Source organism: Bubalus kerabau, chromosome 1 (genome assembly GCF_029407905.1).
Source record: "Bubalus kerabau isolate K-KA32 ecotype Philippines breed swamp buffalo chromosome 1, PCC_UOA_SB_1v2, whole genome shotgun sequence".
Lineage (NCBI taxonomy): Eukaryota > Metazoa > Chordata > Mammalia > Artiodactyla > Bovidae > Bubalus > Bubalus kerabau.
Window position 1 is genome coordinate 231158124 of NC_073624.1, and position 25645 is coordinate 231183768.

At 51.1% G+C, this 25645-nt stretch overlaps 1 protein-coding gene across 5 annotated transcripts in view; it reads right to left on the reverse strand.

Moving 5' to 3' along the window:
- Nucleotides 1-25645, reverse strand: part of TNIP1 (TNFAIP3 interacting protein 1) — a 57790-nt gene that overhangs the window by 14445 nt on the left and 17700 nt on the right. For 3 of the 5 annotated variants that reach the window (XR_008706430.1, XM_055558876.1, XM_055558867.1), the window contains 14 exons: nucleotides 24605-24690; nucleotides 22956-23036; nucleotides 19829-20020; nucleotides 17038-17132; nucleotides 15409-15529; nucleotides 11501-11590; nucleotides 9791-9856; nucleotides 9506-9637; nucleotides 6752-6880; nucleotides 4163-4291; nucleotides 2641-2766; nucleotides 2040-2105; nucleotides 1203-1394; nucleotides 330-420 (listed from right to left, as the gene is read on the reverse strand). Coding sequence is in view for 4 of the 5 variants with exons in the window: in XM_055558876.1 (XP_055414851.1) it covers nucleotides 330-420; nucleotides 1203-1394; nucleotides 2040-2105; nucleotides 2641-2766; nucleotides 4163-4291; nucleotides 6752-6880; nucleotides 9506-9637; nucleotides 9791-9856; nucleotides 11501-11590; nucleotides 15409-15529; nucleotides 17038-17132; nucleotides 19829-20020; nucleotides 22956-23036; nucleotides 24605-24690 (1596 nt within the window). In the remaining variant the exon portion in view is untranslated. The remainder of the gene's footprint in view (nucleotides 1-329; nucleotides 421-1202; nucleotides 1395-2039; nucleotides 2106-2640; nucleotides 2767-4162; nucleotides 4292-6751; nucleotides 6881-9505; nucleotides 9638-9790; nucleotides 9857-11500; nucleotides 11591-15408; nucleotides 15530-17037; nucleotides 17133-19828; nucleotides 20021-22955; nucleotides 23037-24604; nucleotides 24691-25645) is intronic. The other 2 variants (XM_055558870.1, XM_055558882.1) reach the window with 2 other exon arrangements.

Genomic DNA, 25645 nt, shown 5'->3' on the forward strand with positions numbered 1-25645 from the left:
TCTAGCCAAGCCAGACTTCTGTCGATCCTCAAGTCAGCCACAGTTCTTCACTCCCTCCCACCAAGGCCTTTGCACTTGTCTTGGCCTCCCCAGCATCTTACACAGAGCATGGCACTTAGAACATTAAACTATAGTCAATGGAAGGAATGGTTTCAACTCCTTCATGATGCAATCACCACCCCTTTCTTCACAACACTATTTGAGAAACTTGGGCCTCTCCTCCACTGAGATCAGAAGGTAGCAAGACTGCCCCCAAATTGGGACAATCCTGGCAGGTTAAAAAATTATCTTTTTATAAATCAAGACCCATTACCAGGGGTCACACTCACCTGGTTCCGTAGGCCTGGCAGTAGGTAAGTCCATCACTTGGGAGCTCTGATTACGTACCCCTCCACAGGGCAGCCGCCAGGTGTATTCTGGCTGCAACAAAACTGGTGCTTAGTAATCAATAACCATAGTAGCAGCTACTGTGCCAGAATAGTACTAAGTTCATATTAATCAACTGTAACTGAATCCTTACAACAACCCAGGTTACCAATCCCATTTTACAGGTTGGCAAACTGAGGCTCAAAGGGGTGGAGTACCTTGTCAAAGGTCATCCATCTTGGCAAGTGGTCAAGCTTTGATTTGAATCCAAGGCTCTACAGTCCCACAGTACACTCCAGGGTTTAAAGATGCATGTAAGGAATGGTCATGGGGGAGAAGCGGATGGGATGGGGGGCAGCTGGCACTGACCAGGTTGAGGGAGGGATGCCTGAGGGGCTGTGGCAGGGGCACTGAAGAGAATGAGAAAGCGGTCAGAAACTCTGGAGACAGAACGATAAGGAAAAAAAAGGAGGAAAACAGAAAAGGTAAACTGAGAAGGAAAAGAGAAGAAAAAGCGAAGGGAGAGAAAGCATGGTGAAGACTTTATACCTGCTGACATGTGGAGGTCATGAAAAAGGTCAAACTTCTGGCCTGGCTGGCAGGAGAGAGCCCTCCTGCTGGCCCTGCTCCCTTACCCAGCCTTTTCTGTCCCATACCGGGGCCCTTGAGCAACCCTGAGCTGGAAGGTCCTGCCCCGGGGATGGTAGGCTGCACATCAGTCTGTTCTCAAGGGGCCAAGGATACAGCTTTTGACCCTCTCTGTTGACCTTGCCCTTGGCATGTGTCTGGCTGACCTGTGTGTGTGTCCTGGAGTGAGGGAGGGGGCACGGACTCACCAGACGGAAGAGGCGTGAGTTGGGAAGTGGGGGCGGGTGCTCCATGGCCGTGGGGGGTGGCGGGTAGCGGATCTGGGACCAGTCCTCAAAGCCAGGGGGTGGCCCAATGGGGGGCATGGGTGGGTAGGCGTAGGGGCAGGCCCCGCAGAGGTGCTCTGGGTGTGGCTCCAGGTGGTAGCGGTCTGCCGAGGTCTGCAAGAAAGGTGGCATCTGGCTCTGGTCTGTGACAGGCTGCATGGGCCACCTCAGTGACATTCATCCCATCTCCCATTCTCCACTTAGAGTCTCAGCTCTCTGAAGACTGGCACGTGGCCATGGAAGGCTACACGTGGGCCCAGAATATCACCTATGATGATAGCTGTTATGCCCTGAGCACTTGTTCTTTGCCATGTACTGTTCTAAATGCTCTAGCTGCGTTTTTTGTTCTGTTTGTAAAGCACTTAGCACCACGCTAAATAAAGGGACAGAGGACCTAACGTGTAGTCGAGCTCATAATTCATTCCGTCATTTGCTGGGGGTGTGTGTGTTCTGTCACTCAATCATGTCCGACTTTTTGTGACCCCATGGACTGTGGCCCAGGCTCCTCTGTCCACGGAATTTTCCAGGCAAGAATACTGGATCAGGTTGCCATTTCCTTCTCCAGGGGATCTTCCCGACCCAGGGATCGATCCCGAGTCTCTTGTGTCTCCTGCATTGGCAGACAGATTCTTCCCCACTGTGCCACCTGGGGCCTCGTTAGCTGGACACCTGAGCAACCAATGCCTCCCGCGTCAGACTGCGGCTCCCTGAAGGAGTTAAAATGCATTAAGTACTGCCTCCTCCCTCAAGCCTCCTCACCTTTGCTTTCCTCTTCTGCTGTCTCAGGGCATCTTTCGCCTTTTCCTCATCTTTGAAGGCTTTTAGCTGAGAGAAAGAGGGAGGGAGAGAAGTCTGTCAGCAGAGGTGCTTCCTGGCCAGGCCTGGATCCAGGGCCTAAGCAGGGTGGACTGGCCAATGCACGAGGCCGCCACTCTGGGCCGTCCTGCCTGGCCCAGCAGTGGGAAAGGGCCCTAGTGGGCAGAGCGCGGCCCAGGATGGGGACCGCAGGTGAGGCCTGCTCACCATGGGCGGTCTGAACACAGGTCAGGACGGCAGCAGGAGCCTTACCGCTGCTGTGCTTCGGCATTCACACCTTTAAGCTTCAGTGTGGCAAAGAGTGCATGGCTCAGAGCTAATTCCTACTTATGCTCTTTACAGGCATCAAAACTGATTGTGGAAAATCAGGGCTAGGAGAAGTAGAGAAGGGAGAGGACTTTCTGAGGGCCACAGAAATGTATCAGCAGAGCTGGAAGGAGAATCAGTGAGTGTCCTGCCAGCCAGAGTCGCCAGGGCCCTCCAACCCATGCACCCTCCCCATGGGCACAGCCAGCTGCCCTCTCCTGGGTTCCGCTCTTCTCACCTGGGCGTGGGACAGGGTGACCTGGGCTTGCAGTTTCTCCACCTGTTTCTTCAGCTCTTCCTTCTCTTCATTCATGCGCTCCCGGTCGCTACGTTCCCTCTGGAAGTCCTCCTCAAAGATCTTCACCTAGAGGGGAGGTGGAGGGGAAGGGAGGAGGGGGTGAGGGAGGAGGGACAGCTCTGAGTGGGGGCTCAGACCTGCTCAGACCCAGAATCCTGGGCCTCTGATAGGAGTCAGACATCAGAGCTGGTTTTACCCTGTCTTGAAAATGCCTATGGGGAGAGGAAAAGGTGTACCTCTGGCCCCAACCCCAACTACAAACAAAGTATAGTTCTGGGTCCCTCAATCTTATATTTTGGGCTTCAACCTAGGGCTTTATTTGAAAAAAGGATCCATGGCTAAAAAACACAAAACTGGTCAACGGCCATCAAAACTAGTCCCATCCTTCCATTCTGCCAAGACCCACAGAGAGGTGGAGGCCACAGAAACAGTCTGAGTGGAGGAGTGGAGTTCAGGCCTCCTGGTGCCAAGAGCAGGGGGCCTACAAACCTCTCCCGAGGCTCTGGGGCGGGGGCTGGCGCCCTGGCAGGGCAGGGGCGCGCGGGGCCCTGTCTCTGCAGTGTCACATCCTCACTGCACATCAGTGAGAAGCTGACCAGGCTCGGGACGCTTTAGAAGGATCCGAAGCACGACAGCAAATAGCACAGAAGCACGTGTGAGAACCAAAGCCTTCTCAATGTTCTTCCTCTTTTGTGCCCCTCAACGAGAAGGTCTGCATTTTATGCTACTGTTTAAGCACCTCTTTAGTATTAATTTCCCTTAAATAAAGGGACAGAGGACTCAGGCACAAAGCCATGATCAGGCAGAAGTATCTAGCTAAAGTTTAACAACACAGTTTTGCCTTTACCGTATTGATTGCTTATAGTTACTTTCTAGTTATGACAAATAAAAAATGGTTTACCCATTTGCAGGAGAAATCTAAAGTTCCCTTTTAAATATACTTATTGGGTTTATTTAAACATATGCTTTCATGACACACACACACTACTGTACATAAATAGATAACGAATAAGGATCTACTGTACAGCACAGGGAACTCTACTCAATACCACACAATGACCTATATGGGAAAAGAACCTAAAAAAGAGTGGATATATGTATATGTGTAACTGATTCACTTTTCTGAACAACAGAAATTAACAGAATATAGTAAATCAAATATACTCCAGTAACAGTTCATTTTTAAAACATAAATTTAAAAAATTTTGCTTTCAAAATATTAGGGAAATAATAGCAGAGCTGGGGCATAGAAATGTTTCAATCATGACAGTGGTAGAGGAATGACCTAGATAGGGATACACTGCTGGCAAGGATAAACCTATACCAGACAGGAGTCCTGGCCAACGGCCAGACAGTGGACTGCAGATCACAGCTTGCATGACTCAAGGTCCGTCCTAGGCCCTCAGGGATTCTCCAACTCCCACTGGGCACCACCTACCAAACCCGTTCTGCTCAAACTCACCTGCTGTTTCAGCAATTCGTTCTGCGTGAGCAGCTCCTGTTTCCTTAGCAGGCCTCCAGCTCCTTCTGGGCTCCCGAATGCTGTTGGAGAGGACGGGGAGGCCTGAATGCTCAGTGCTTCCTCCAGGGCCTGGAATCAGGAAGAAAGGAGATGGGCCCATCAGCAGAAGCCCTGGGAAGTCAGGTTCCATTGAAAGGGTCAGGCCCCACTGAAAGACCCCGATCATGATAAGGATAATAATAATAACCACCACTATGTAATAAATGCCATCTTATAGATGAACACTATACACACATCATTTTACTGAATCCTCTCCATAGTCCTATGAAGAAAAATTGTGACCTTCACCCTCATTTCATGGATGTGAAAACTGAGGTTCAGAGACTTGAAGGGATTTGTCCAAAGTCAGACAGCTAGTAAGTGGCAAAGCAGGTATTCAAAGCCAGTATGTGCTCTTAACCAGCAGCCTAAACTGTGGTCTTTATGTAGAAGGGAGAAATCTCCCTTTCCCTGAGGTTAAGGGGCTCAATTCTTAGCACCCAGACCTAGAAAGAACACGAAGTCCTTTAGAGGAAGAAGCTCAATCTCCTGGACCTGCCCAGAGATTCTCCAGCTTCCATAACCCATTCCCACCAAGCCAACTCCTCCATCCCCAGGTCTTCTGTAGTTAGATTAGCCTGGATTTTAATTTTGATGTAACTAATATTTTACCTTTCCAACCCTGAAAATGGGCTGAAACATCACCAAATAATATTTTGAGATTTTTTTGTAAAAGCCCTGTTTTACTACCTTCACAGAATATTTTTCCTTGCATAAACAGTGTGCTCACATCCTCTTGAAAGTTATGCATTACCTGGTTTTCTCCTTCCACCCTGTTAACATGTTGCTTGAGAACTTTGGAACACCTCTCCAGACTGGCCATCCTCATCACAAGCTAGACTTTAGCACCTGGACGCAGGGCCTCTGCCGGCCACATGACAGCGCTGCTCGCAGCGCCCCGGGGCCCGGGGAAACCTGCCCAACCTGCGCTCAGGCCCCTCCTTGTGTCCTTGACTCGCCCCCGAAACAAGAGGAAACTGCAGAGCCAGGAGTAAATTCAAGGCACCTTCCTGGTCCAGCAGCTAAGACTCCAAGCTCCCAACACAGGGGGCCTGGGTTCGATCCCTAGTCAGGAAACTAGATCCCCACATGCTGCAACTCAGAGTTCATATGCCACAACTAAAGATCCCGCATGCTGCAACTAAGACATGCAGGCAAAGAAAAGAAAATTTATGTACATATATTTAAAGCATAAATTCAGAATGCTCGAGGGAAGGCTATGACTGCACCTCCCCCTCCATCTGTCCCATTTTTCAGATGAGCAGACTGAGGTCCAGGGACAGGGAGAGCCTTGTGTTAGTCATCCTTACAAGTTTCTGTCCCCAGCTACAGCACAGAAACTTGGAGGGCAGTGATCCTGCCTGGGTCATCTCTACAACCATAAACAGTGTAACATATAACATATATATATATATATAACATATATATATAACACATATAACATCCTGCCTGGATTTAGAGCCCCAAGACCCCCAGCTTGGGATAGATCATTCTTTTTAATGACAACAAGTCCCAAAGCCCCATACTTGGCATCATCAATGCTTATCCAACACCAAAACCAAGCAGAGTCACCCCAGCAGGGCTGGGACCCAGTGAATACAAACCCACAACAGAGTCTGCTGTGAGCAGAAAGAGCAGGCAGACAGAACAGGGGGAAAATCTGAGCCTTCGAGAAAGTTTCCTTTCAAAGCCTCTCCATCAGCTCACTCCTTTAACTCCTGCACTAGAAGGTGGGCAGGGCTAGCATGATGCCAGCCAGGGTTCAGATGGCAAAACTGAGACTCGGATAGGTTACAGGGGCTATAACTGGGACTAGAACCATCCCCCAGCCCAGGCCACTGCCCCTCACTTTGGCTCAGAGCAGAGGGATCCCTTTACCTGGGCTCCCCTAGCCCTAGCCCCACCCCTGCTCCAGGCCGCATCTCCCTGGATCCCCCTTCTCAAGGGTAGGAACTCAGGCCAGAGCTCACTCCCTTCAGTGAGTTTTTCCTGAACACATGTTTGGTGCCAGGCGCTGGGGGTATGTGCCCTGGTGAAGACGCACACCTCCCAACACTGGATGGGAGGGTGGCTGTCAGTAAGTAATCACAAGAAAATGCCAGAAGGGTTTGAAAGAAGCTGCTGGTGCTTTAGCTATAGAACAGAGAAACTCTGAAGGCTTTAGCTATAGAACAGGGAAACTCGAAGGAGACTCGGGAAGGCCTTCCTGGGAAGCGGTGTTAGAGCTAAACCTGAACGATGAGTGGGTGCACTGTGTGAGCAGTCAGCACATCCCAGGGCCTGCCCAGCTCATCCAGCCGGGCACTCAGCATGCGGGGAGCAGGGCAGAGGCAGTAGAAACCCTGGGGCAGCGCCTAGGCCCTCAGCACCCTTACCCTGACCCAGGAGTCACCCCTCCTGAGCTGAGGATTGAGGGTACCGGCCATGGGGTGGGCTCTGCAGCAGGGCTCCGGGAAGCCCTGCCCACCCCCGGACCTTGGCTGCACCCACCTTGTTGAGCCGCTGGATCTCCTTTTCCTGGTACTCCCGCTGCCGGGTGAGTGGGCTCAGCTGGTCCTGCAGGTACTTGACCTTCTGGCGCAGCTCCTTGGCCTCTGCTGTCAGATGCTCCCTGTCGGTCTGCAGGGGACACAGGGCTGGTGAGCAGGGAGCCTCTGCAGGAGGCCCGGACCCCCTGACTGCCTGCCTCGTCCCCGGGTGACCGCACCTCCCTCCCTCGCTCTCACTCCACAGCCCCACGATGCTCATGCACAAGCCCTGTGCAAGACACCCCCGTGAGAGTAGTAATGTCCACATGGTCCTGTCCTCAAGGATAGGGCAGCCCAGTTGAGTGGAAGGCCCCGGGTTCCGTCACCACCTCCTCCAACAGCGAGGTGAACCCTTGGGCATTGTCACAGGCTTCTCTGGTCTAAGCTCATCTATCCACCATGGATGAAGGGTTCCTAACAGGAGTCACAGACGGGCTTCAGGAGGTCCGTGAGTCCCCACACTGAGTGCAAAATTTTGACTTCAATTTATAGAGAGAAAAGCCACAGTTTCTACCAGGCTCACACAGGGGTCTTCCACAACGCACAGAAAGTGATGTGACTGAGAGTCTCCAAAGGACCTCTCAGCTCTTACAGTCTCTAAGTCTAGTGGAGAAAAGACCCTCAAAGAGATAAACACAGCATGAGGCGGAAAGGCGTCCTCCACAGAGAAATAAAGTTCTGTGAGGTTAAAGAAAGAACACTCCTGCCGAAAAGAAACCAGGGAAGGCTTTAAGGTATAAGCCCTGCTTCCATACATACTATGAAGCAATCCAGGTTCTTTACCACACAACAGTCACAGCTGGAAAGGCCCTCAGAGAGCAAGTCCTAGCCCCTTTATAGGACTATCCAGAGGTGACTTATCCAAGACTACACAGTGAGCTAGAGCTAGACAAGAATCCAGGTCTCCTAATTCTGGTGTTCTTTGTCCCCTTGCAAGCCAAGGGGAGGGTTTAAAATAGAAGAGGGCAGTATGGTGCAAAGGCCAGGCATACCCACATGAAACTATTTCTGTGTGTTTATGTGTGCTAAGAGGCCTGGAAAAATACACCCAAATGGAAACAGTGATGACCACTGGGGAGGGCCTGGAACTGGGGGATGGGGTGGTAAGGAGAGATGGTCTGGGGAAATGCCCAACTGTAACTGCTGTGTGAACATGTCAATATTCTACAAACTTGCTGGTGAGATGCTTTCAGCCGGCGATGACAGAGAGCAGCCTTGGCTGGATCTTGTGGGAACTGTTACAGGCTCCCGTGTAAGAGGCTCTGGGTCCACATGGCCTCTATGGCCCCGTGTCCCTATCCACAGGGCCACAGAAGCTTTGTTCTGAAAATTCCACCTTTCCCCCAGCTGACCGGGAAGAGAGTCAGATGCCAGGAACCTAGCCCACCCACTGACGGGAGCCAGGGCCAGGCCGACTGCCCCAGCTGTGACTGTGCTCTCACGAGAAAAGACTGGCAGTGTCCCCCATAACACACATCCCCAGGGACAGGGTGGTCACCAGGGCAGGCTGACTGCTCGGAGAAGGCCCCTGCTGATGGAAGGGAACTCTGAAATGCAAACCATGTTGGAAATGGCCATTTCTAAGTCAGGCAAAAGCAGCCTCTGCCTAGTTCTCATGAAGGTGAAAACATGGTGATACAAAATCTCCAAGGAGCCTGGGGGTCAAATGGCCTTTCCTCTTGAAGATGCCCCAGGATCAAGGCCTTGGCTGGTGTCAGTCACACACACACGGGTCGGATGCTCCTTCTTCAGGGGACTGTTCCTGCTCCCCAACACACACCCCCCGAATGAACCTGATCTCCCTTCATGCTCTCTCCTTGTACCTTCTGTGTTGTACTTAACACACGTCTACTCATTTACTTCTGGAATTAGATGTTCTACGTCTCTTCCCCCAGGGGCGGGGTTGGCCGTTCACTGCTGACTCCATTTACCCAGCTGTGCCTGGTGCATCGCTGTTGAATAGTGACCGGATGAAGGACTAAAGGAAGCTCTAATGCTGGAGCCCCTCCCCGACAACAGCCATCACCACTGTGCAGGTTCCACAGCACCCACCCCCATCAAGTGTACTAGCAGGCCTGGGGAATCTTTTCACGTTTTGTGCTTCCCTGTACAGTTCCCTTGGAGAAGGCAATGGCACCCCACTCCAGTACTCTTGCCTGGAAAATCCCACAGATGGAGGAGCCTGGTAGGCTGCAGTCCATGGGGTCGCTAAGAGTCGGACACGACTGAGTGACTTCACTTTCACTTTCATGCATTGGAGAAGGAAATGGCAACCCACTCCAGTGTTCTTGCCTGGAGAATCCCAGGGACAGGGAAGCCTGGTGGGCTGCCGTCTATGGGGTCGCACTTGCCTGGAGAATCCCAGGGACGGGGAAGCCTGGTGGGCTGCCGTCTATGGGGTCGCACAGAGTCGGACACGACTGAAGCGACTTAGCAGCAGCAGCAGCAGTACAGTTCCCTAGACCATGAGACTTTAACAAAAAGCTCTCCGTATGAAAAAAGAAAAAAATGAAAAACATACCTAATCCAATCTCGATTTTCAGATGGGAAACTGAGGCAGAGCTCAGGAAAGCGCTTTCACCTCAGGCCACACAGTCCTTGAGTACCGGAGTCAGAGAGGGAACTGGGTCTCCCAACCCCCACCCCCAACTCCTGGCTGATGGGGAGGAGAGCAGGCCTCTGGAGCTGAGTTTGCGAGACCCACAGTCATACTTGCCTCCTCCATTTCTATCTTGGACTTGGCCAGGAGCAGCTTGCGGTCAAAGTCGCGCTGCTTCTGCTCCCGCTCAGCCTCCAGGTCGGTCACCTGCTTCTGCAGGTCCGCCAGCTTCTGTCGCAGCTCCGTGATCTGGGAGCAGAGGCAGAGAGAGGGGGGCGTGTGAGGGCCAGGGTGGACACATACAGACCAAGGCTGCGGCGAGGCAGCAGCATGCGTGGCGCTGAGGATGCCCTGAGAGACCAGCAGGGGTGCGGCCTGGAGTTCCCACCACCCTCACAATACCTTCTGCTCGTACTGCTGCTTCATGGACCGGAAATGCTGGTCCCATTGCTTATTCACTTCCAGCAGCTGCGGGGGAGAGACTGGGGTTACCAGGAGATAAGCAGAGGAGGACCAAAGAGAGCCAACGCCACCACCACCAGCTTTGCAGGCACATCGTGCAGCATGTGTGGGTGGTGGGTCCACACGCTGCCTTGATCCCGTGCTTCTTACAACCTTTCCTCAAAGTGAGTCAGCTTTATCAACTGCCACATTTTACCCTCACCATGAAAGCAAGACTAACAGCAAGACACAGAAACAGTACATAATTCTGGTATAGAATTATGGGACCCACACCCATGCCGAGGGCAATTCGGGACTATGTATTAACTTCAAGTTCTCTTTAACCAAATAATTCCACTCTGAAAGATGTAGCCAAGAGATGCACTTGCACAAGTGTGTAAAAAATATGTGTATTTGTGATCATCTCAACAGCATTTATATTGCAAAAAAAAAAGATTGAGGCAAACCTGAGCATCGGAAGTAGGCTAAGGAAATGGTAGAATTAAACAGAAAATGGAGCACAGCACAGCTACTCAGAAAGCTGGGTGCCTGATACATTGTCTATGTTCTGAGATGACACTAATTACTTGCCATAATTTTGATATATCAACAATTCTTCAGTGAAGGAAAACAATCCAACATCATTAAATTAATAAAACAATGGAAAGGGCATCCTTTCCAATTCCAAAAACATTAAAATATGATAAAACATACTCAGAATTAGAGAATCACAGAGTATGCTTTTATATATAAATATAATAAATACCCTCAAAGATACAGCTAATTTTAAAAAAGGAAAAAAGCAATCTGCAATGTGGTATTTTGATATTATTTTTAAAAACATCAAACATTAGTAAGTACACAGACAAAATTCAGGGATATGCAAAGAACTGTTATCAACTGTGGTCATTTCCAGGAGGTGAGACGCTCCATCTTTTCATAATGAGTATTTTTTATATTATCTTTGTAATAAAAAATATATATATCTTACAGCAATACAGAAAGAAAACTAAAATGAATATGCACCTAAACAAAAGACCGGTGGAGCCTAACTTTCAAATGTGCTGGAGGACAAGGGAGGGCAGAGAGGCCCAGGGATTGAGACAAGGGCCTGAACTGCGTGGAGAGGAGAGGCTCAGTCAACGGAGAAGATCAGGCTCCCACCTCTGGTCCAGAAACATCAGGGACGGAATACACATAAGACACAAGGGAAGAGCCTCAATTTCTGGAGACTCTCGGCTGATTGGGAGCAGTGCTACAAGCAGGTAAGGGGTCTCTCCTTCTGTGACAGATCCTTCCTGAATCAGCTGCGTGGTGGCAGGTGACAGGCTCCCCATTCCTGATGCTGCACTTGCCTCCTATCACAACCTCTCGCCACCACTCAAGGTTCACCATGGAAGCCTTTCTAAACTAAGCCCCCTTCAACAATGATAGGCCATGCCCTGAATGCCATGTCCTCAGAGCGACTCCTATGGGCAGGGGGACTGATCAGGAGACAAGAGCCCAGGGCAAGGCAGCATGTCTCATCCTTGGGCAGATGGTTCAGTGGTCACCATGACAGCTCATCACAGAGACCAGTCAGAGCCAGGGGCCAGGAAGGGCCTTTGTCCTGCTGGCCCCAGAAGGGGGGAAGGATCTTCCCTGACCCCACCACCCCCTCCAGCCACCTACCTCTGTGCGCTGCTGCTCCAGCATCCTCACCTTCTTCTCAGCCGCACCCAGGGCCCCCACCTCTGGGATTTTACTTGTCGTCACACCAGCCTGAGGAGGAACACAGAGGGGCCTGCAGCAGAGCCTCACATAGCAAGTCTCTCGCCCACTCAGTGCTCCTCCAAGGCTACTCACCCCTGAGACCCAGCCTCCTGTCTCCTGCCCCTCTACCCTCTCACCCACCAGCCCCAGCCATAACTGAGCCTCTTACGTCCACACAGACCATTATTCCCCTTCCCCGATCCTCAGTGGCTCCGAGGCCCTTCTTACCCCCACCCCCCCCCCCCATAGACACTTCTTTCCCTGTTCAGGCTCTATCTCTATGGCACTGCCAGCTGCCCTCCCCTCCTCCACGCATCAGCCAAAAGTCCTCTGAAGGCAAGAGTTAACTATTTTTAAAAATACTTTATAAAGTGTTTATTTTTAAAATGTTTTATTAAAAAATATACAAATAAAGATACGTGTGCATGTGTGATCAGTACTGTATTTCCTTGCTCTGGCCTCTGAGAGGGCCTAAAGCAGTGTCACTCAGCTAACAATGAGCACAGATCTTGGTTTCTAAATAGCATTCTCCAACAAAAAGAAACAGGGCTCCTTGGAGAAGTGGTTAATTTCATGGCTGGGGCAGAGAAAATATAAGGTGAGTATGGAGCAACTTGTGACATATAGAAAGTAAGGAAGTGTTCAATCATCATCAGAAGAAGAAAGGCATGTCAAATGGGCATGGGAGACAACTTGGAAGAACTTCCTATGACCAAAGCAGGAAGAATTTGAACAAGAAAATAAATCACGATGGTGTTGGGTTATAAGCCAAAGGATAAAATATCCTTGAGTCCACATTAATAGAAACAGATGAATAAAAAAATAAATGGGGGAGAAGGGACAAGAAGAATTCCAATTAGTAAACAGAGAAGGAATGAGGGAAATCCAAAATCACCATAAGAAGGCTGTAGTGATAATCACGGCAGTCAAGATCTGCCAGTGTTTACTAAAGTAAGTATAAAGAGAAACAGCGCATCTGCAGTCTCAAGTATATCCTGGAAAATAAATATTAATTACAAAAGAAAAATTAGTCCCTTTATTACAGAGAAACCTGACAGAGAGACCCTTAGCCAAATGGTCAAGATTGGGTGTAAATGGACATACTGACGTCACGTACCCTTGACGTGTTACAAGATGTCACTCCTGTGGTCTTCTTGTCCAAATCCACAACATCAGTCTAATTATAAGAAAACACCAGAGGAGCCCAAATTGAGGGACACTCTACAAAACAGCTGAAAGCCTCAAGCTCGTGGAAGACAAGAACCACTGAAGCTGCCACAGGCAGAGGAGACTAAAGAGTCGGTACAACTAAATGCAATGTGAGATCCTGGATTTGATCCTGGCACAGAAAAAGGGCACGAATGAGAAACAGGTGAAATCTGAACCAAGTCTGTAGTTTAGTTAATAGTATCGTGGCAATGGTCATTTCCTGGTGTTGATCACTGAACCATGGGTACGTAAGATGTCAAGGCAATCGGGAGATGGGTACTCTCGGCACTATTCTGCTACTCTTCTGCACATCTACAGTTACAACAAAATAAAAAGTTAAAAAAAAAACTTTTTTAAAATATGAAGCGTTGAGGTGAAACAGCAGGAGGATTTCATCAATTCAGAAATTGAACACCAAAAAAAAGAAAAGAAACTGAACAGCAGGTCTACCTCTAAGGCCCTGCATGATGTAGGCCGAGGTCCACACTCTCGGTACAAGATCAAACAGGACAGGCCCCAACCTCTGACATCCTGTAGGCCTGACAGCATTTGTCCTGGCGTCACTGTCCACATTCTCTCCACTCCTCGTCCTCCCACTCCCCCCATCACACACACACACACACACACACACACACACTCTCACTCCCCTGCGACTTGGCAGGGTTGGCCCGAATGAACTTGTGAGGCTCAAGCGTTCCTGCAGGCTAAGGTCTGTAAGTACACCACAGAACCCAGAAGGAAGGGGAGAGGGCTAGGGGAGTCCTCCAGGGACGCCACATCCTTTAAGAAAAGTGAGAGATGGGCCTGCCCCTAGAAGCCTGATGCCTCCTGGAGGGGAGCTGTGCTTAACATTACTGGGGAAGGAAGAAGAGCGGGGTGCTCCTGGAGGTGCACCCTTAAGCTACACAGAGATTGAGTGAGTGTGAATGAAAGTCACTCTGTCGTGTCCGACTCTTTGTGACCCCATGGACTGGACTCCAGGCCAGAATACTGTGTGGGTCCCCTTCTCCAGGGGATCTCCCCAACCCAGGGATCAAACCCAGGTCTCCGGCATTTCAGGTGGATTCTTCACTAGCTGAGCCACCAGGGAAGCCCCTGTCCACAGAGAAGAGAGACCACATCTGTCACTAAAAGTGACCGTCAGTGTTCAGTTTACCACTTGCCAAGTGCTAAATCTACTTCACAGGCATCACATCACTGAACTCTCCAATCATCCTCTGAGGTAGGTGTTATTATCTCCATCTCACAGAGGAGGAAACTGAGGTCAGAAAGTTCATGTAACCTGTCCAAGGTGGCAGCGCTGACAAGAGGTGGGTTGAACCTGCATTTAACCCACATGTAACTGCAAGGCACAGGCTTCACCAACACCTGCTATGCAAGCCTCTTATGAGACCTTCCTCCCTGGCAAGGCACAAGAGCATCTGGCCTTTCTAGACACCAGTGATGTCAAGGGCTTTGGAAAAGTGAAGAGGGCTGCCTATACACCACTGTGAATCCAGAGGAGATCAGGAGAATCCATAAGGCACTCCCACAAGAGGGCAGACAAGGCAGGCCCTGATGTGAGGCATAAACAGAAGAAGAGAGGGGCTTCATGAGCTGTGAATCAGAAGGCCATTCATCGGCATGTCGTCCTGTCACCCCACGTCTGCCTGATAGCAGCAGGTGGATACAGGAATCTGGACCGTGTGATGTCACATGGCCTCTCCAAACCTCCTGCCATAAACAGCCATGGCAGTCTCATGGATTAAGAGTCCCCGCCCTGCCTCCCTGACATGTAGAGAGGAAGTCCAAATCAGATAATGAATTTATAAATCCTGGGTAAATTCTACCTTGTCACATAGTAATAAGGAATTAAGTTATTAGGATAATTATTGCTATTACACAAGTGTGGGGATTGTTAAAGACACTGATGGCAGTGCAGCCATTAAACCTCATTAGAGGAGAAAAATATGTCAGTAAAAAGCTGCTCCTCAGCTCTGCAGGAAGACACAGACCAGGCGAGGGGCCAGCCAGCTCCCATGCAGGAACTGGATGTGAGCCAGCACTGCGAGCAGCAGTGGGGAGGAGGCAAGTGGGCCCAGGGCATTCGCAGGCCTTGCTGAGTCAGCCCACACCCTCTTCTCTGCATGTCAGAGGCTCCCGGAGCACGACCACAGGAGCTTAACACAGTCCCCTCAGGGGCTCTCTCAACCTAACCTCCTAATTTCACTAGGAGTATCTGAGACATTAAACTGATTCTGGAAGCCACGCTATAAGAGAGACTGACAAACTGGAATGAGTTTAGGGGAGATGCCCGGACAGCACAAATGACTCGACACCGCCTTTATGAGCAATGACTGAAGGAGTTGCAGCTATTCAGCCTGGAGAAGGTATGGGGACCCCGCAGAAACACAGTCACAGCCCACAGGCTAAGCATATGTTCCAGGGAATGGGACGCTCCCTGTGGCTGGCAGCAGAATATGGGCTGAGAAGTGGAAGCTCCAGGGAGGTGGACTGTCAGAACAAGCCAAAGAAATGCTGTCTAACAACTAGAACCTTCCAGCAGTGGGACTGGCTCACTGCCCCGGAGGCTGGGCACTGGCCATCGGGCTCTGGGGAAGGAGTTTCTGACCACATACCTGCTGCAGCGCCGCCGCCCCCTTCTTGCCTGCGCCTTCCATCTTTGGTGAGCCTGGCCGCCCGGAGGCACCGTCTTTACTGCTGCTCATCAACAACTTCCTAAGTTCCAGGTTTTCCTCCCTGGGTTGGAGGCAAACAGAGAGGTCATACTGCCGGCCCCGGGTAGGTAGAGACAGGGCGTCTCAGACATCTTACTTGTCTGAATTGAAGCTGAGTCCTGGGGAGTAAGGAGAGTACCTGAGACCTGCCCTCAGGTGGAACTACAAATGGCATCCTCACGCCACTCTGCACGACCTCTCTGGAATTCTCTGATCTTCACCAACAATCCATCCCCAACTATGGGACGTCTGTATACGTGAGATCTTCAGGATACATCCACACTGCATTAAATAACCCTGGACTGGGACATCCTGGTGGTCCAGCGGTTAAGACTCCAGGCTTCCACTGCGGGGTGTGGGCTTGATCCCTGGTCAGGGAACTTAAGATCCCGCATGCTGCATGGTGCGGCCAAATAAAGAAATAACCCTGGATCACGCTCTCTGAGAAACTTCCACCCTTTCCAATTATCCTCAGACATCCTGCACAGGGTAAGTCTCAGTTTGGTGCTCATAGGTCCTGAGCGCCTCTCCAGCACTTGCAAATGTCCTGTGTTGACTGAGAAAGAGCAGCCTTCGAGGTTCAGAGCCTTCAGTGGGCAATTCGCCAGAATTAATCATCTTTCCATTTTTGTTGTATTTATTGTTGGAGGCATCTTCTATTTATTCCAAGTAATGTTGTTTTCCAGTTACTCTAGTGTAAGTTTTCTTTATAATAATCTTCAGTAAAAACATGATGCAAATTAAATTCTTAAGTAAATAATAAAGTAGGTGATAAAAGATACAAGACAAATGGTGATGTGGATTCACACATGACTGAAATATGGATTTCTTCGTATTCTGTTTGCCAGCTGGGTTCCATGTGAAAATAGCCTCAGTTTCCCTCTGCAGGGTGAGGGGTTTGGCCCACATGATCTCAAAAGGGCTGAGCTCTGATGGTCAAGACCAGTGTTTCTCTGGGGTGATCCTTGACCCACTTATATACTCTAACTACAGAAAACATGCTTATGGGCCCACTGGAAAATGCAGACACCTAGGTCTCGCCCCAGACCCACTGAATCAGAATCTCAGCACAGGAGAGAGGGTGGAGAGTGCAAACTTGCAATGCCTTTCCTGACCCTTGGTGATTCTGACGTACAACTAAGTCTGAGACCAGGAGCCAGACCAGAAGAGCATTCCATGACGGTTCTCAGGAAACAGAGCAGGACAAGATGGTGACCAGCAGAGGGCAGCAGAGTCCAGAGCTCCATCTCCAACAGCCAGCAAGCTGTTGCTAACAGGCAGGTTCCCAAGGTAGGAGTGTACTTTCGTCCAGACCTTCTGAAGCTCTGAAAGCACTTTATACACAAACACTCCTCACGGTATTAAATGGACCAGAGGAAATACTTGACGAGGAGGACCAAGAGACCTGACATCCAAAGCAGAGCTGGGCACAGGATTCAATGCTCTCAACCCAGAAATCAGTTCCATACACCACTGCCCGCCTCTTCCCCACCTGGCTCGTCACGCCTTCTCTGAGGAGCCTGGACTTACCGCAGCCTCTCAGCAGCCTGATCCCGCTGTTCCAGGCCCTTATCCAGCTTGGACTTCAGGGCCTCGTTCTCTTTCCGAAGCTGCTCACAAAGCGTCTGCAAGGCAGACAGAGGGAGATGGGGGCAAAGTAAGGGAAGGAGTGCACCCAAAATGCAGAATGATGCTGGAGGTCGGGGGAGGCACTATAACCACGCCATGTCCCAACACAATATCCCCACTGCATGTCCCAATTCCTCTTGGGACAGCAGGGGTCAAGCCAAAGTCCCACCCCGGCTCCTCTTGGCATCAGCTCCCTCAGAAGCCAGCCATGAGGAGGCCTGACCAAGAGTCAGCCACAGGCCTTCTGGTCCTCCAAGGTCATCCCTCCTCCTCTGTTCCCACAGCCTAAAATGCTCTTCCACACCAGCTGTCCCCTGGCTGACTTCTACTCCTGCTTCCGGTCTTGGCCTAAATGTCAAACCTCCTCCGAGAAGTCCTCCTTGACTCCCACATCTCAGGTAAGCCAGGTCACCTCCTTTATCCTTGCCCACAGTCCTCTGCCCTCACCCTCCTGGTACCTGTGACAATTATAGCCACAGAATCATCAGGGTCATTACTTTCTTTGTGTCCACCCACCCCACCCCTACTAGTCCACAAGCTTCCAGAAGGCTGGGATCCCCTCGCCACTCTCTTGTCCCCTGCAGGACCCCCACCTAGCCCAGGGTCCAGCACAGCTCAACACTCAATCCCACTGAAGGAACATACAACTGAATGACTGAACTGCCAAATTAATGAAGGACCGTGAAGACCTGAGTCCTAAGAGGCCTAGAGCTTAGGCGATTTGGAGAATGAATGAGGCATCAGAGGGGGGCCGGTTGTGAGGTTGTCAGCTGGCAAGTGGGAAAACAGGGTATCGGGTCAAGACCTCACCAATTTCCAGTGTGGCTCAGGATTCCCTCACTTTTGAGGCACATTTCCTTCCCTTACAAAATGGAGAAACTGCACCTCTCCTGCCTCCCTTACAGGGCTGCTATGAGGACCTACAAGACCGGGAGAATACAACAGCCTCGTCAGCTGCCAGGCCCTCGATAACCTTTGAGGATGCGTGTTTGAAGTGCTGTGAGGTGGGGGACGTGGAAGACGGGCAGCCAGATTCAGGGCCTCACAGATGGAAGGAAGGGAGTGGCTAACTAGTAACGGTGATGCACCAGGTCAGGACGAAACGACTCAATCTTTCAACAGATATCTAGTGAGCACCTAACCTGTGACCCATACACAGTGGGGTGCTCTGCCACTCACCGCCTCAGTGGAGCCTCACAGCTTTCCCAAAGCTACACAATTCAGCCTACAAAGCAGAAACAAGCCCCTGCCACACAGAACAGGAGGGAAAATGTTTATAGTATGCAGGGAGATTTCAGAGCTGCTTGTTTCCACAGCCAAATCCAGCCCCTGTGACAGCCTGGAACTCGAGGGTGATCAGATGTGAAGGAGCAGAAAACCATTATGCCTGACTGCAATGCCCAGCAGAGGCCTCATGCCATGCCTGGCCTTGGAAATGCTGAGGGAACCAAGAAACAAATCAATGAAAGAATGGGGAGGGACCTGATTAATCTACCTCCACCCACAGCCTGGGAAAATACACAGGATGCCACGGCCCTGGGTGGGGCCTCCAGAGAACAGAACATCCTGCTTTGGGCACTAAGAGAAGGTCAGGATGAGGCCTCACGTGCTATCCTTCTGGGCAAGAGGCAAATACCCTGGGCACAAAGCAGATCCAGAGAGGTCATCATAAAGGTCACTATCTTCCCTCAAAGTGGCTCACGTGTGAGTCCATTTGTTCATTCATTCATTCATTTACCAAATGCACATTCCGCACCTATGAAGTGCCAGACACTGGCAGTGGTGGACATCCCCTTTTGTGAGGCCTACATTCTAGCAGGGAGCATAAGGAAAAAAACAAATACAAAGAAACCACTTAATAAAATTATTACAAACTATGGTAAGAGCTAAGAAGAAAACAAACAGGAACCTGATAGGAAAATAAGGGATGGGACTTCCTGGAGGCCCAGTGAGTAAGACTCTGTGCTTCCAACACAGGGGCATGGGTTCGATAACTGGTCGGGGAACTAAGATCCTGCATGCCGCACAGCATGGCCAAAAAAAAAATCTGAAAAAGAATGTATGTGTGTGTCTGTGTGTGTGACAATCACTCTGCTGTACGCCTGGCCTAGGAAGGAAATCTAACTTCATTCTCATAGCATAGGGAGGGTTATGAAGGGGAAGCCTCCTCCACTGGGGAGGCAGGCTGAGACGGTAGTTAAGAGCATGGACTTTGGAATAAGACATAGAGGTTCAAATTCTAGGAGCACCATCTACTAACTAGGGGATCTTAGGCAAAAAAAAAAAAAAATCACCTCTCGAGGGCTACAGCCCCCCCTGTAAAGTGGGGATAATGATGCTCCTGCTTCAGGGGGCAGGGCAGTAACATACAAGGGGCCTGTCCCCTCCCTGTCCACACCTGTATGTGAAGAACAAAGGCAAGGATGCTGCCAACCTGCCGCATCCACTGCCTCCACAGTCACCCCAACCATGAAATTTGCATCACCCACCCCACCATTTCCCAATTTCCTTCCTCGTCCCCTCACACAAGTTCCTTACCCTGCTCACCACCTTGAACAAGAAGCCCGAGACGGGTCCCCAACCATGCCCTCAGAAGTCCCTGTGGTCCCCTGGATGCCCCAGAAGAGCTGGAGGAAGCAGAGGGGGAACCACACGGCCAATCCCGGGCCACCCGCCCCGGGCCCGGCCTCACCTGTAGGATGGAGGTACGCTGCTCGTTCTTGTGCACCTTGGAGGCCAGCCGGTTGAACTCGAGGGCCATGCGGCCCAGGTGCGTGAAGAGCTGGCTGTGGTCGGGCTCCTCGGCACACACGCTCAGGGTGGTCTCCAGGCGCTGCAGGTGCAGCATCAGGGTGCTGTCCTCCTGGGGCAGGGGGCCCAGCTCCTGGGGGTGGCGGGTGGGGGCGGACCGCTCTTCACCACGGTCTGAGCAGGCCTCTCCAGCCTTTCTCCCTCTGCTTCCCCATTCCTCATGACTCAGTTTCCCCCTCTGATCCCAGCTCAGCCTGGGGAAATTCTCCAGTTACCCAGGTTCCCTGTCTGGGGCTGACTCACAGGGCAGGCCCCAGGACTCCCGGGCCACTGGCTGTCTCACCAGTAATGGAGCCGCCTTCCTCCCACACTCTGGCCTCGCCAAGGGCCTCTGGGTCAGTCACGTGTTTATGGGGCCTCGGAATCCTCATCTCCTGCACGCACACACCCCTTTTCTTCCCTTCCGCCCCACAGGGTCCCCTGGAGGTGAACTGACTGACACATGAAAGCAGCAAGCCCAGGGAACAATATCCCTCTGTCTAAGCACTGCTGCTTCCACTCAGCAAGGCTCGGCCAGCAGACATCGAGACTGTCCGTCATGTCTGTACCAGTGTCTTCTGGGCAATGGTCCAAGCACTCACCAACTTCTCAAAGGACCCGAGACTCAAAACACACTAAGAAGCATAGCTCTAGAACTTCCCTGGTGGTCCAGTGGTTAAGAGCCCATCTGCCAATACAGGGGACTCAGGTCTGGTCCCTGGTCCGGGAAGATCCCACATGTTGCAGGGCAACTAAATCCATCTGAGCCCACACTCTAGAACCCATGAGCCGCGTCTATTGAAGACTGCATGCTGAGAGCCCATGCTCTGCAACGAGAAGCTACAGCAGTAAGAAGTCTGTGCACCACAACAAGCGCTTAGTTCCTGCTAACCACAACTAGAGAAAGCCCGTGCGCAGCGATGAAGACCCAGCACGGCCAAAAATAATTAATTAATTTAAAAGAGAGAGAATCATAGCTCTGTATAGTTCAAAGATACCCAGTCTAGTAGAGAATTAAGATAGGAAGCAAACCATGGGCAAGATAGTCCAGTCTCAGAACCTGTCACTCTCTCTCTCTCCTCTGTCTAGAACACAGACTGCCTTAGCTATGCCAACACCATGTCCAAGGATCCACAGGGGTACCTGACAGCTGACTGTCTTAAGCCCCCAGCTCCCCAGCCAGGCACCTGAGTGCCCACCTTCCCCTGCCTGAGCCCCCAGGCCCCACGTCTCCTTAGCCTTCATTCCCCTGGTGTTCCCTCTGTTTATCCTTCCTGGCCCTGCCCGCCTGTGAGCGGCTCTAACAGGCCCTCCATCACACTGATGCGAGTCACAGGACGTCAGAGCTACATGAAGCCTCAAGGTTCGGGTCTAAAAACCAAAGTGTGGGGAGAAGAAGGCTGAGCAAAGTTGCCCCATGAGTCAGTGGCAGAGCCAGGGCCAGACCGTGGGCTTCCCGATGCTCCATCTGCAGCGACTTCCCTCGTCTGAACTCTGCAGCAGTGGAAATGCCCTGAGGGCCACAGCACGGTGTCCAGTGAATGGCTCCCTCATACCGTCAGCACCTCACTCTAACAGGTGCTGCTGCTGCTTCAATTCTGCCTTCATTCCCGCACTGCCTCTTTCCACACAGGGTCTGAGGCGGCCAATGGTACTCTTTTTAAAGCTGGTGACCTGTGTCATCTCTCAGACCTCTCCGACTAGCCTGCAAGCTCCCGGAGGACAGGGAGGCTGTCTTGTCTTTGCTCAGCACAGACTAAGCTCACGATGGGGCGAAGGACGAACCTACTGAGGAGATGAAGTTCAGGGTCATAGAGTGAAATGCTTCCAGAGCAGGCGGTGGGGAGCAGGGTGGGGACGGGGGAATCGTGCCTCCTTGGCCAGCTTCTCAGAACCCTCAGGGACACAACAGGACTGGGGGCTGACATTCCCCGAGGATGAAACACAGAACCTTCCCGATACCCAGAGCTGCCCTGTGTCCCCAGAGCCTCGCTAGTGTAAGCTGTGTGGGCCTGATGGAGACCTCACCCCGGGGACTGACACATACAAGAGACAATCAGTGAACCAAAGAGCAACCTTTTTGTATCTTGCCTTGCTAACGCAATATTTTTAATTTTTATGTTAATGTATTTTCCGGCATTTAACTTGAAATTTTAACATTTTAATCAACTGTTCACAGCTTAAAGAGTCACATTGTTCTCCAAGGTTTGTAATGGGAACCGTAGTTTCTGCCTCACTTCCCTCCGCTCCCCAGTTCCCACTTCCCAAAGCCTTTCACTTTAAAGAGCAACATTCGTGCCCAAAATAAGGCAGCGGAAACCGAGGCATCAGCGAAGGGTTAGATGACCTGCTGCCTGTATAACAATCAAAATATCTCCAAGGGAGGAGGGAGGGAGAAGGAGGAGAGGGTAAGAAGTGGAAGATTTCTGAAGAATGTTCCATGCCTTTCTCAATGGTTCTCCAGTAAGTCTGCCATTTTAAGAGAGAGCAGGGCGACATAGTTGGAATAAAGGCAGCAAAGTAGGGTAAAGTGGGGACCAGGTAGACACCTCAGAGCTGGTAGACTGTGTATGTTTGTGTGCGTGTGAGCGCAAGGTTTAACCTCCTACCTACATGCCCCAAAGGGAAGCCTGGGGGGACCCAAGAGCCTGCACAAAATGCCAATCACCTGCCTCAAGCTGCTCTGGGTTTCTCTGACCCTTTCTACTCTACCCGGGCTACAAGCCCACAGGACCAAAGGCTGAGTCATAGTGTGCAGAGGTGCTGGGCGCTTGGCGGAGGCAGCAGGGCTGGCAACGTGCCTGGACTTTCACAATGGTTGGTACTCGTGTGGCCCACGGGGAAGTCACCAGTCACGTATTTGCATATGTGAGCGAGAAACACCCCCCAGCGCTGGCCTCTCGAGCCTATCCCAAGTGACTCCGAGTTGCCCAGGGGATGTGAGCGTGTCCTGTGCCTCTCACCCGGGGCCAGGTGACTGAAACAGAGAGGAGATGCGGGATGTTCCCAGGGACCTGCCGTCCACTCACCATCGTATTTCTGGTGTGGCCGCTGCTCTCCGGTGAAGAAGGCCCCTCGGCGGGCACCACTTCAAATTCAGAGGAGGTGCTCTGTATAGAAAAAGGGAGTCAGGGGACGCCTGGGAGAAAACCCCTCGGCCCTCCTCTATGGACCCTATAGCTGAGACTACGGAGGGGGCAGAGAATGGAGGGACAAAAATCCCTTCTCACATCCAAGTCCTCCGGGCAACCCCTCCATGTGGGAGGAGCCAGCCCAGGCTGAGCTCACAAACCACGAAGCAGGAATAAATCCCAACAAGTCTGCTGGGCAGCCCACTGTGTGACTTGAGGTCACATCCTCCATGGCCAGTTTCCTCATCTGTAAAACAGGGATACTGGGCTAGCTGACCTTCAAAGTACTTAGCATTTTAGGATCTTATCTTTTTTAAATGGCCGTGCACTTATAAAGTGTTTTCATGAGGACTTCCCTGGTGGTCCAGTGGTCAGGACTCTGTGCAGGGGGCACAGGTTCTTGGGAACTAACATCCCACATCTGTGCAGCACAGCCAAAAAAAGAATAAAAATAAAATGTTTTCATGAACTCCATTTTTTCTCCAAGCAACCTGCGGGAGTGGTCAGAAGGTTATATCCCCATTGGACAGAGGAGAAAACTGAGGGCCTCTCACCAATAAATGCAAAAGTAGGACTGCATTTCAAGGACCACAAATCCAACATCCCTGTGATGGCACCTGAGCCATGTCCCAGACCCAGGAGTCTCCGACTGGTCATCTGGGAAACACAGGCAGCAGTCAGTGTGGCCACGGCCACAGCAGTCCTGTGCCCGCCTTGCCAACCCAGTTCCAGAGATCCCAGGGGAGGTAAGTCTTATGAGGAACTGGCAAACTTAGAGAGACTTTTTCAGGACACATGCAAATCTAGGGTGAACCAGGAGTCCAGACTTTGCCATGTCTCCCAGCCACTCCAAGTAGCAGATGCTGGTTGTACAACCAACCGATGGGCCGCTGGACCAACAACTGGCTCTGGGACTGCTGCTAAACCGGGTTGAACAAAGGTTAATTCAGCCTTCCCTTATCCCAGGAAAGGGCAGGGATCGAGGGATCTCTGTGCTCAGCTTCTGCTGAGCCCCCGGCCTCCAACTATCTGGGCCTCAGCACTGCCCCAGAAAGTTTCCCTTTCCCCTCTACTCTTCCTCAGCTGTCCTATAGGACCTCGGAAAACATTCTTCTCTCTTTGAATCTCATCTGTGGGATGGAGACTCTAAATGATATGGCCACCTGAGTGCCTTCCAGTCCTAGGATACCAAGTAGACCTTCTCAAGGCAAATCTGCAGAAGACAGTTTTGGAGCCCCTGTTGAGAAGGTGAGCTGCCTGTCACATCTGCCTACTTTCCAAGCACTGTGCAGTCGATACGTGCTTAACATTACACAACCTGGCAGATGGGAGGAACTCCTTGTGCATATCAGGGTTTTCCTGGTCAGACTGAACTCTGACCTTCATTTGCAAATGAGGAAACCAAGGCCCCAGAGAGACTGAAATCAACTCGTCAATATCAGCCAGCAAGTCAGAGGTATCCTGACTCCAAACATCTCTCTTCCTATTCTGCCAATGGGAACTTGAGATCTAGGCAACTTTCTGTCATGATTCCAAATGCAACTTACACTAGATGGAGGTTTGGGGACTGGCTCTGGCTTGTCGCTTGGGTGTGCCGGGTCAGCAGGAGTTGCTGGGACAGCTATGTCTTTTTCTGGAGAAATGAGAAAACGTGTGTGAGAAGCAGAGAAAGAGGAAAAGCCCAGATGCCACCCCCTTAAGAATGGCCTTGGCACGGAGAGTTCTCAGAGTTCCTTCCACGAGTCTGGGGAGACGGGAGGTGGTCCCAGGATGATGGCCCTGGAACAACAGGGCAGAACCTGGGCAGAGACCATCTTGCCTGCTCTCACTGGGAAAATCCCAAGGTGATCATTGCTCCTTGCTACTTTGGACCTACCTCAATAATGACACGGATGACAATTTACAATTAACAAAGTGTTTTTATATTTACTATCCTGGCCAATTCTCAAGACAGCTTTGTATCCCCATTTTAAAGGTAAGAAAACAGGCACAGAAAGGTCACCCATTGACCCGCTGGCAATTGCAGAACTGAGCTCTCCCTCCCTGAATTCCTGGGGCTCTTGCCCCAGGGAGCCCCTTGAGAGTAGCTGCATGGTTCCTTCCTGAGGTGAGCCTGGCATCCATCCAGGACTCAGAAACTACTACTGAATACAGTAGTAGTTATATAAAATCTTGTTTTATATTTTCCTAGTCTCCTGTAAATATGTTATCATACTTTCATAATTTTTTAAAAAAAGAAAATACTATTGAATGGACAAGTGGAAGCTGGCAATGCCCGCTGCCTGCAGCACAGCAGACTCTGAGATCATCATCTCCTCCATGTGTCCATTCAGTAAATGTCACCAGCAGCCGAATGGAAGGTTGGCATACTGGCCTGGGCTGAGGCCGCAGGTTGGGCTGCAGCAGGAACCATCTGAGTCCTTTTCTTCCCTAGTTTCAGACCTTGCCCTGGATGTAGAGACATCCCAGAGGAATGCACGTGATCACACACAGGACTTTAACCCTAAGTCACAGTCGGCGCTTTCCCTTAGTAGGTGGTCTGTGGACCTGACATCTGAAAGGTGCTGCGGCAGGCCGAGAGGCAAACC